Genomic DNA, 12,645 nt, shown 5'->3' with positions numbered 1-12,645 from the left:
CGAATTTCTAATGCAAAGAAAGAAATGAGCAAACAATCAAATCTTTCTTCTTTTTAAAGCTTCGTAGTCCACAAGGTACCCTTTTTGTTTCGCTATGTCCGTCTATCTGCCCGTCTGTCCGCGGTTTAGCGCAGAGACTTTTACTACTATAAGCTTGGCAAATTCGTTCGTAACGCTCCCGATGGTCCGCGCGAACCTGGAGGGGTGTAGCGATCCGCCGCCTAAGCTATAGAAAGCTTTAATCTAGCATGAGTATGTACATTAAAAAAAAAAAATAAGTCATCCCACTTTAGATTTAGGGGAGTATCGCTTTATTTTTTGACTTTGTGAACAAATTCATAAAATAAAATCAAAAAAAAAAATATGGTACATCCCCTACATCTAAAGTGGGGATGATTTTTTTCACTAGTTTTCCTCATAATGTGGGCTATCGTTAGATAGGTCTTGAAAAATAATGTGAGTCTGGAAACACTATTTTTCGAATTAAGGATCCGTTTGTAAAATATTAAGGTTTTAATTGCTAATTTTTGTTACAGTCAATTTCCCCCAATTGCTATTTATAGAGTCGACCAACTTATAAAACGTAATTTGTTTGTTAAAACTAGAAAGCTAAAATTTCCATGCCAAATTTCAGTATATATATTAATGAAATCTCTCGTCTGTAAAATGTTAAAAAGAAAATTAAAAAAAAAAACTTTTTTGTGTTCCTTTCCCGCATATAAAGTGAGGTTGATTTTTTCTCGTCTATCCCATAGTGTGTGATAGTGAGTGTGTGTGTATCGCAATGGATGGAATGGATAATTATGACATATAAGCATTACATATACACATTATAAGTTAGGATTCAAAAAGGACTGAATTTTCTCAATTGAGTTTTAGCAAATTTTCAATAGCACCATGGGGTGTTGAAGGTTCTACAATATTTGTTTTTGATAGATTAACGTACTCGTAATCCATGATATTGGCCATTTAATATTGCTTTAGAAAACATCTAACATATTAATTCTGGCATTTAGTAATTTTGTTCATTTTGTTCTTAGATAGATTTGTATGGGCGTTCAAACAAAATTACAAATATCTTTGTTATTCGTGCGTTTATTTTTATAGTTCAAATATTGATAAATGTCATGTTTTATGCAAGGAAGCTAAAAATGTATGAATTTTCATCTAATTACGATAAAATAATTTGAATAGATTTTGAAATTTTATACTCTTATTTATTTTGAAAACATCCAGTTAATTATTGTTTTTTACATATTAATTAGTTATTATAGACCTTATTTACCCGTATGTCAATTTATTCAACCAATGCACATTGAAGTAACACTTAATATCTATTTTACATATTATTCTCTCGTGAGAAAGAAATCAGCAGCGCAACATTATTATAGATCATTATTCTTATCATTACTTTAGATAGGATACGAGTAGGTAAACAAAATTTCAGAAAAACGTATTATTGATTTATGGTCACTATTATTTATAGTAGACAAATAAAAAGTAAAAAAAACTGTCGATGACTTTTTAGAATGAAACAGGCTTGGTAGGTATACTCGATTCAGGTGGTTGAACTCCGTTTTTTTTATTACTTACAGACTGGTAAAAACTGTAATATCGCTGAACATTTTATAGTTAAAAAGACTTCACAAACTAAACACAAAATCAGAATCGATAAACATAAAGATTTCTTATAGGTCCTTTGTATATAAATGTGCCAAAAAACGCCACTATATCAAAAATACTGTGTAATAAGAATAACACTTCAGTATTTCCCGGTCAATAGCCTTGGTACGATTAAATAAGATATTTGAAACGTATTAGCGTACGGACTCGAACCCGGGTTTTATTGAGAGCCTTATTATTTTCCTGATATTGTGCATTAAATGCTTTGCCCTTTTTTGGGTTATCGTTAAAGGTGTTAATGCGGGATTTTTCGAAAATAATAATATTTGAGTTTTTTCAGCAATTCACTGATCGATAATTTCTATAGACATCATTTAATTAAAATGAAGCATACTGTACGTATTTTTGAGTAAGAATGTAATATTACATTGTCCATTTTAAATTAAATTCCGTTAACACAACAAAGTTATTAAAACTCTTCCTATTTGCTGTAGTAGTACCAAAAAAGCTTGTCGCTATTATGATTATGGAAAAAATAATGATCTAACATTATAAAAATGTCTACATTGTAATACTGAAATGTTTTTTTAAGACCATAAGCTCAGGTTCAAGTTTTATGTGACAAAAAAGTAAAGGCATTATCGTAACTGTAATCCAACGAGGAGGTTTACGAGCATTCTTTATACGATTTTGCTTTTTATGACATTTCTTCAAACTAATAATGATAAAATTACGTTGTATAGTAAATTCCTTAACTTTCAGATACTTATTAAGTTTTTATTGCTACTCAAAAATAAATAATCTAGTTAGGTTACGTTACTAAGTAACCTAACTTGTAATGGGTGTCAGGCGAATGTGTTATAATTCCACAGTCACGTCATAAACACGCGTCTTATTCTCGAGTGGATTCTTTTTTCTCTCATTTATTTACCTTTTTTTTTTAATTTTTAACAATGTTAATGTAAAATTTATAAAAAAAATAAACCCTCCCGGTGCGGGACATGTGAGTGCCCAAGCAACCGGTGGTCAGGGCTCCAGAGTGAGGAACCTCCTCACAATACGCACCGTGTCAAGAATCACTGCCTTCGACTCTTGATCCAACACTTTAGCGAAAGCTTCTTGAGATGTTGGTTGAAGCTTTTCGCTATAAGACTTCATTCACTGAAACAACTCGGAACAATAACAGTTGTTATTCTCTAGTCGATTTTATTAATATCCTACTAATATTATAAACGCGAAAGTTTGTATCGATGTATGTATTGATGTTTGTTACTCTTTAGCGCTGAAACTACTGAACCGATGAGGCTGAAATGGAATGGAAATGGATTTTACTCTGGATTAACACATGGACTACTTTTCATCACGGAAAAATCTATGGTTCCCGAGAGATTTGTGAAAATCTAAATTTCACGCGGACGAAGTCGCGGGCGTCCGCTAGTTAATTAATAATAATAATTTAATACAACATAGCATATAATTTAACACAACATAGCATATATTTATACTATTCTTCTCAGAAGCGTTATAAAGTTTTCAAAAATGTTGAAGGATTACTATATAATTAATGACAATCTGATTACAAGTGGGTATATCCAGTTGTAACTATAATTTAAATGTAATGATTTTTATAAATAGTACATATTATAATAATTTGAAATGTTTATTGTAATCGGTGCTATTAATTGCATTGAGCAACGTGAAACAAACAAATTACAAACAAAATCCATGTTTCATTTAATCTTTGGAAGGTTTCAGAACGAACGTTGAGATATCGTTGCGAGACGCGGCTTATCGTTAATTTAGAGTCTCCGATTAGAGTCCGCCAGCCGACGTACGCTAACGAGCATTCGATTTTAAATTTATTTTTATTTCGACAACAGTATGGTGCCGATGTTTTGTCTTCCACCGACGATTGTGCGAAGTTAATTGGATTGTCCGCATTAAAATAAACAAAACCTACCCATATTCATTCGAGTACGCCTCATCGCGACACCTGTCACACCAGGCGGATTACATATTTAATTTAAATAAGAAAGATTGAAATATTACCTTTGTTGTAGTAGATTGCAGCGGAGTCCCCGTAGAAACGGCGCAGATTTCTACTTCGTAACGATCGATTCCGGTTTCCCTATCCAAAGTCACGGCTGTAGACAAAATGCCTAAAGATGAATCTATATCGAACAATCTATCCACTTGTTTATTATCACCAGTCACATTCACTATGTAATATTCTAATCCACCTTTATAGCTATTAGTCATGTTTAGCACTGCAGTTCCAGCTGGTTCATTCTCAGCTACCGAAATAGACCCTACATTTGTCCATGTTATACCCTCTAATTCCGTTCCACCCATGATTACAGTTAGATAAGTTTCCGTACTTTTTTGTTCACTTAACACTGCTTCATCTGTAGCTTTGATAACGAGATTCCATCTTGCATCGGGCGTAGCGGGACGATAGCGCAAATTCAATGCCCCATTACTTCTATGCAAATCGAACATGTCATTGCCGCCATGTATTAGTTTGTAAGTAACAAGACCGTTTGTTCCAGAATCCATATCACGAGCCAAAACATTCATAATGAAGATACCACGATTCAAACTTCTACCTAACCTTTCTGAATTTATCACAGCCGCATTCATTGATACAAATACTGGAGCATTATCATTTATATCTTCAACAATAACTGTTACTAGCTTTTCGGCAGAAAGTCTCAAAGAAACTGGTTCAGCTCTATCATAAGCAACAACAGTTATCCTAAATGTATCGGTTTTTTCTCTATCGATAGGTAATAAAGTATGAATTACTCCAGTTACATTATTTATTGCAAAATGTCTTCTGCCATCATTGGGGTCTTGATGCGTAATTGAATAATAAACTTTCCCATTCAAACCAGAGTCTGGATCTTCAGCTGTTACTGTAACTATTGGAGTATGCGTCGGAATACCTTCTCGTATTTGACGTACTATAGCAGTGTTAGTAAATACAGGTGCATTATCATTTGCATCGATCACATTTACAATAAATGAAATGCTAGAAGATAAACTTGGACTACCATTATCTGTTGCTGTGATATTTAAAACATATGTAGTCAAATCTTCGTAATCCAAACGCTTATGAAGAAACAATTCTCCAGAGTAGCTGTCTATAAAAAATGTTTCTTTCCGATTGCCTGATGTAATAGAAAATTGTATTTCATTGTTGATACCTAAATCTGCGTCATTTGCGTGAAACTGAATAATTTTTTTATTCACAGGTTCTGTTTCTAAAACTGCAACTTTCATTTGTGTTTGTGTAAAGACGGGTGCATTGTCGTTCTCATCCAGTACATCAACCCTTATTGTTGTTGTAGAAGAAAGACGAGTAGCTACTCCTGCATCATGCGCCATAATTGTAAGCGTGTAACGATCTACTGACTCTCTATCTAATGGCTTATTGATAGACAACTGCCCGGTAGCTTCATCAAGCATAAACTTTCCAAGATCATCCCCTCCAATAAGCTTATAGTAAATATCCCCATTGAGGCCTTCATCAGCATCGGTAGAATATACCCTCATAATTGAAGCCCCTACAACAGCCCCTTCAGAAACATCCACTGAATACGGTGTCCTGGTAAAAACTGGAGCATTATCATTTACGTCTGTAATATATATGGTGACACGAACGGAATCAGACAACTTAACTTTTCCATTATCACTGACTGTAACAGTCAGTGTAATATAATTTTGTCCAGTAGTTTGTGCTAAGCTTTCTCGGTCAAAAGTTTTTAGTGTTCTAATAAATCCGTTTCTTGAATCAATCCTAAATTCGTTTTGAACTATTGGTAAACTAAAAGTCAACTCTGCATTTCGTCCTATATCTTTATCTGAAGCTGTTAGTTTTCCCACGAATGTATCAGCTGGTTCATTTTCTTTAATCTTGAATATAAACGTTGTATTAGTAAATTGTGGACTATTGTCATTTTCATCCAAAACGTGAATCACAACTGGAACTTGTGATGATCTTGGAGGTTTGCCATGATCAGAGGCAATTATTGTTAGTGAATAATAATCTTTTTCTTCTCTATCAAGTGAACTTCTTACATAAAGGTAGCCATCAGGGAATACACCAAATTTACCATCCATATTACCTTCAGTAATTGTGTATGATATTCTACCATTGAGTCCTAAATCTGCATCTGAAGCCGATATAGCGAAAAATCTCGTATTAACAACGGTTGATTCTAAAAGTGAAGTTTCATAAGAAGTATGGTCAAATACTGGCGTGTGATCATTAACATCTTTTATTATGGCTGATATTGTATGTTTAGTAGAAAGAACTGGTCTTCCATTATCCGCAGCAGTAACTTCGATCTGTAATACTGAGCCTGGCTCGCTTGTTATTGCTTTGTTCAAATAAATTACGCCTGTTGTTTCTGATATTCGAAAACTATTATCAATGTTATAGCTTAAACTATATGAAACTGTCCGGTTTGAACCTGAATCTCGATCTGTAGCTCTAGCAAAATAAACTTCTTGCCCAACAGCCATATTTTCAGGTATAAATATTTCGTCTCTTCCTTCTATGAAAACCGGATAATTATCATTTATATCTAATATTGAAATATTTACCGTCGTGAAGCCAAAGGATTGGCCGCTTTTAGCCATAATTTTAAGATTATAAGTCATTTTATCTTCACGGTCAATATTTGATTGCGTTGTAATAACTCCACTTTTTTCATCTATTTTAAATACATGTTTTTGGTCACCTTCTATTATATAATAGGAAATCATGTCATTTACTATTCTAGTACTAACTTTTCCTACAAATCGTCCAAGCTGCGCTTTCAACGTTCCTTCATCCTCCACTATTTTAAAATTATAGCCATTATATCCTTCAAACTCTAGATTTTTACGCTGAGAAGCCTTTATTATTTCAACGATAGCATCGTCCATAGCTCTCTTGTTTCCTTTATCTTTGCAAGATACTCTTAAAGAGTACAATGCTTTAGGAGCCTTACGAAAATCTTTTTGTAAAATGATACGCCCTGTGGCAGGCTCTATATCAAAATATCCATCTCCACCACTTTCAAGCTTGTACACAATCTTAGCATTTTCTCCCTCATCTAAGTCCAGAGCATTTACTTGAATTATCGCTGATCCGGGATTTGTGTCTTCTCTTATAGCTTTAAAATATCTTTTAGGATAAAACATTGGATCATTATCATTGACATCCAGAACTTTGAGAAATACTGTAGCCGTTGAAGACTGAGGTGGATACCCTTGATCCTTAGCAACTACGTGAATCTCATACATAGGTATTTTCTCTCTGTCAAATTCAATAGCCGCACTTAACTGCCCAGTAATAGCATCCAATATAAAAGTATTGGGATATTTTCTTTCAACATTTGAGGACAAATAATAAGAAACAGAACCATTCGTTCCTTGGTCATAATCGGATGCAGTTAGTATAAGTATTTCTTTTATAGGTTTTATATTTTCAGCCAAGGTCGCATTTATCTGAGATTGTGGAAAAGTTGGTGCTTCATCATTTTCATCTAATATTGTTACTTTAAGTCGAGTATATGCCCATTTAGGGTTAGGGCCACCGTCTCTGGCAGATACGTTCAATTCCACAGTTCCTTGAATTTCTCTATCTAAAATAGACTTTGTTGTTACTAAGCCTGTCAGATGATCTATTGAAAACCATTGCTGTTGATTTCCATCATAAAAGTCGTAAAAAATTTCAGCATTAACACCCGAATCTTCATCAGACGCTGTAATACCAGCCACATAAGTACCCGATGGAGCAAATTCGCTTAATACTGTTGAATACTCGGATTTTTCGAATACAGGTTCGTGATCATTCACATCATTTACGTGGATCACAAGGAAGGCGGTGGCTGTACGCGGAGGAACACCTTGATCAGTAGCAACAACAGTCAAATTGTATTTACTTATTTCTTCCCTATCTAAAATACCGTTAACATGGACAATGTAAACACTACTAGAGTTTTCTAGACGAAAATGAAAAAGTTCATTTCCAGATACAATTCTTACACTAGTAATACCATTTAATCCTGCATCCAAATCAGTTACAGTTATAGCAGCAACTAAAGAACCGTTCTTGGCGTTCTCATCGACTGTGGCAAAATTTGCCGTCGGTGGTACATAAGTAAAAGTAATAACTGGGTCGTGATCATTTGCATCAATAAGATTAACTGTGACATACGTTCGTGCATCTTGTCGTGGTACCCCGTGGTCTTTTGCTATGACAGTCAAAACACAGGTCATATTACATGTCGTATTACTGCAATACTTTGGACAATTTAACTTTTTTATAGTAGTAATTACTCCTGATTCAGGATCCACAGCGAATTGTTTTTCAGTATCAGTAACTTCATAAGTAATTTTACTGTTGTCACCCAAATCACTATCTGTTGCAGTAACTTTTAAAACTGTAGTACCAGGTGGCACACTTTCGTTTAGAGATACAGAAAAATCACTTTGATCAAATATTGGCGGGTTGTCATTTACATCTAAAATAGAAACGTTTACTTGAAGGTACCCATACTTCGGCGGACTTCCACCATCCCGGGCTGAAATGTTTAAGACATAAAAATCATTTGTTTCTCTATCCAACTTCCCCGTAGTTTCCAAATGTAAGTAGGATGTTTGCCCGCTTGGATTAACAGTCACATTTAAACGAAATTTTCCTTCATTGTCACCATCAACGATTCTATAATCGTTAGTTATTCCATTTTCGCCTAAATCCATATCAGTCGCAGCGTCTAATAACAACTTAGTTCCTGCAGCCGCACTTTCGGAAAAAGCAACAGCTATGATCGGCTCAGGAAACTCAGGAAAGTTGTCATTGACATCCGTCACACGAAGGCGAACTTCGATAGGATATGTAGGTTGACTCGATAAAACGACAAACGCATAACGATCCACACTTTCACGGTCCAGAATCACATTAGTTTTTATCTCGCCGGTGACCGGATCCAGGGAGAACTCTTTTGGGGGTTCATTAAAACGGTAGGTGAAGCCAGGTTTAATTGGAATCTTTCCGACGAACGTTCCGATAGGTTGGGCCTCAGGCACGCGAAGGTCGACACCGGTGTCCACGGCGCGAGACTGCATCTGTTCGGCGGCGGCGCCAGCGCCCGCGCCGGTGAGCAGCGCCAGCGCGGTCAACACCACGTGCCACCGCCCCATGCCGGTCATGACGTCGCTGACATTGCACAGCTCTCCTCCAGCGAAAGTTACCGCAACTGAAACTCTTACTGTGTCCCGTTCGCGCAGTGTCGCGCGCTCGCTCGCTTCAGGTATGCAACATGGCCGCGACGACCTGCGCGAGCACGAATATCTCACAGAGTGCGACCCGCCGTTGCGCCTACGCCGTCACATTCATTCGTAAACACACGTGACACTCACTATTTACACCAGTCACAAGTCACTGTATCGGTTTATTTAACTAAAACTGGATACACTTTCATATAAATTGTTAAAACTTTAGAGTAAGTTACGATATCACAGCTTAATAACACTATTCAGTCAAGTTTTTATCACTTCTTGGTGCGGCTCGCGCAGCGGCAGCGGCATGCGGGTTGCGACACGCTCGGCACGGCACTGGCGGGCGCCGGGCGGAGGCTCTCTCGCCGCCCCGCCACCCTCCTGCGCCGCGGCCCTGCCCGCAGCTTTCAAAGCTCAGGCCGTAGCTGCAGAATGATGATGCAGAGATAATGGCCGCCCAAGGATTCTACTATTTATTGTTCAAGGGACACTTATCGTGGATGCAATAAAACTATTTTATTATACTCCTTGCTCTAGGTCACGTATCGTTTTTATTTGAAGAATAGTTTTTACTTGTAGATAGTGATTAAATTAATCAGTAATTTTTTGGCTTCGGTACGTAAAAATATCTAAATAATAAAATACATAAATATTATGAAATAAGATATTTTCACTAATAGAATATTCTAAAATAATTGATTTGAAACTTTAAAGACATTAAGCGATTATTTTTTCTTTTAATATTTGGTGTTATTTATCATTGTGAAAACGGCAGCGCAGAGCACTACCTACTTTTTCTAATATATTTAGCGTTTGAGTGAAAATTAGTTAGTGCGTTGATGTCTTTTGTATGCTCATCTTAATGCATGCGCGGTGCATCCGTGGATTCACTGAGTCTAATGCAGATTACTGAATAGTGTGTGCTTACCAACAAGAAATAAGTAACCACGAAACAAAAACACGAAAAATAACATTATAATATTTTCTACCTACTGATCACTTTGAAGTCGGTGCCAAGCCCGTGTGGTGATGATGATTTTAACCGTTAAAACCACATAAAATAAAAGAGGGAAACAAAATTTTTTATGATATGTGTAAAGATAATAATGTTATTTTTCGCTTTTTAGTTTCGTTTTTATTATTACGTTTATGTTTTGCAGTCGATTGTAATTTTTTTAAAATACATAATTGTGTGTTGAAATCGGTTATAGTTTTTTTAAAACATAATTATTAAATGTAAATAGAGAAATTATTAGGTATCGTAATTGTAGATTTCCTAGATTTTGAACTTTATACAGTTGCGTGCGGTGTTTGTTTACCTACCTTAAAATAGATTTAGATTTTTATACTCCTTCCATTCTTTTATTAATATAAAATTTGTACATCTGTTGATAGACCTAGTAAATAGAAAAAATACCAAAGGCTCAATACACAGTGGAAAAACTCCATCTACATCACAAACGTTTAACAAAGCAGACAAAAGCTCCCAGAACTTTTCGAAGGCTGTCCTTATTCAAAAGCTCTGCGAACCTAAACTTTTACGTAGTACGGCGCTCACATAATAGATGGCGTTATTTAAAAATTATACTGCTAACTTTATGTTTTTTTAAATAAAAGACCCTTGACTGAGAACTCGCATGATGGTAACAATGCAATCTTATATGAGCTGGCGGGCGAATGACTTTTTCTTCAACAATATAATTATTTATAGTCAGATTCATTTAAAGTATTTTTCATTCTACATAAATGAGATTTATTTCTATTAAAATATCTATACAAAAATATAGTTTATCTTCTTTAATGAGGTTCCGCAATTTCTTTAATGAGGTTAAGGAGGATTCCGTAAGAGGCACTACAGACTACTTATATGTAGTATAACAAATAGAAAAGTAAGATAATAATAATCAGTGGCTTGTACACAGGACAGAAAACGCTAAAACTAATGATTGCTTGGACTTCATAGATAATAATAAACTGCCTATCCTGAATAATCTCATTACGAATGTGGTTTAAAATTTAAAAAAAAAAAAGATTCATTAGTCGTCTCAATATTGTATGATTTACTATTCAAAAACTGACATACATGCTCAAATAACAATGTTTTGTTTCAAAAAATAGACCACTGACATAGCATGTATAAGCACGAGCCCTTTTGGGTGGGTTAAAAATAACCCGGTGTTCATACTTAGTATATTTTGTATAGAAGCACTTGTTGCTTAAATGCTTTGACGTCACTCCCCCTACTAGCCCCGCGGCTCACCCGCGAGGAGGGGGGGTGGGGCGCCCGCGATGCGCTGACGTAAGGACCTACTCATGAATGGAAAGAGACCTAAACTTGGCTGGCTTGCTTATACCACAGCACAAAATCACGTATTACGTCATATTGAGTAGCATTTTTTTTTTGGACAATGGGTAGTAGGTATTGTATTTTTATACAGATACTAGCTGACTCGGCAAATGTTCTGGCATATAATTTTTTTTTATACTAGTGTATGATTTAAAAATGTGGGGTGGGGGTGATACATTATTCAAGACCTATCCTCAGACTTCCCAGAATAAATATAAAAAATCGTATAAATTGTTCAATCTGTTTCAAAGGAGTGTAGTTATAACCACTGTAACAAAAAAATATTTAAGTATAAGAAGTAAAAATACGTTTATAAAGACACCTGTCTATTATCTATGCATTGTTACTCATTTGGAAGGCTCTGGATTTAATTTTCAGGTCAGTTAGCCTATTCACTATTTCGGTCTTTATTATCAACCTATTAAAAACATCTGATCAATTGACAATATGTCATTTACCTACTATGTGATATCCACCAGTAAGCACCGGTTGTAATTTTTACATAGAATCTCTATTTCGTATACGTCAACTAGCATATGTCAAAGATAGTAAATAATAAATAAATAATAATAATAAAAAGCCTTTATTCTAGAACCATTTTACAATTTTAACTTACAATCTAATTAATAAGAAATAATTTTGTAGTTGTAAGCTTCCGTTCGTCTAGTTATGGATCACATCAAACTTTGATTCCGCTCTGAACACGAGGCGTATGGTTGCGCAGTAAGCGAAAACATATTCTAGCTTTAGCAATTCGGCGTGTTGCAATGTCAGAGCGGACTCTAAGTTTGGTGCATACTATACCAGTCTATTAAGAAACTTCCACCGGTTGGTTAACCACTCTTTCAAGTTAGGTCGCTACCGCTACCGTATCAACTACTCCATCGTTACAACCCATATTCGGCTCACTGCTGAGCTCGAGCCTCTTCTCAGAATGAGAGGGGTTAGGCCAATAGTCCACCACGCTGGCCCAATGCGGATTGGCAGACTTCACATACCCAGAGAATTAAGACAATTCTCTGATATGCAGGTTTCCTCACGAATTTTTTTTCTTCACCGTTTAAGACACGTGACATTTAATTTCTTAAAATGCACCTAACTGAAAAGTTGGATGTGCATGCCCGGACCGGATTCGAACCCACACCCTCCGGAATCGGCGGCAGAGGCCATATCCACTGGGTTATCACGGCTCTTAACTACTTCATACCGACTCTTAAATCTATGGTATTAACAATATTTCGACATTTGACATTGCATAAAAAAACAAAAATGTGTATTTTTTATGACATGTGTTTGCGCTTGACTAAAATTAATTAACGAATATAACATTTATTAATGCCACCCGATCTGTCAGATTATAAAATTAAAGAATACAAGTTATTCAATGTTCATTGTCCCTTTTA

At 35.6% G+C, this 12,645-nt stretch overlaps 1 protein-coding gene across 1 annotated transcript in view; it reads right to left on the bottom strand.

The window, feature by feature from the left end:
- The window catches only part of LOC112044893 (cadherin-related tumor suppressor), a 156,004-nt gene extending 146,761 nt beyond the window's left edge, over positions 1 to 9,243 (bottom strand). The window contains exon 1 of the mRNA XM_024080888.2: positions 3,673 to 9,243. Coding sequence (XP_023936656.2) covers positions 3,673 to 8,826 — 5,154 coding nt within the window. The 5' untranslated portion in view covers positions 8,827 to 9,243. The remainder of the gene's footprint in view (positions 1 to 3,672) is intronic.
- Positions 9,244 to 12,645: the final 3,402 nt, after the last annotated feature.

This window comes from Bicyclus anynana, chromosome 9, assembly GCF_947172395.1.
Source record: "Bicyclus anynana chromosome 9, ilBicAnyn1.1, whole genome shotgun sequence".
In the NCBI taxonomy this organism is placed as follows: Eukaryota; Metazoa; Arthropoda; class Insecta; order Lepidoptera; family Nymphalidae; genus Bicyclus; species Bicyclus anynana.
The sequence above is the reverse complement of the archived record's forward strand: the minus strand, read 5'-3'. Positions and strand labels throughout refer to the sequence as shown.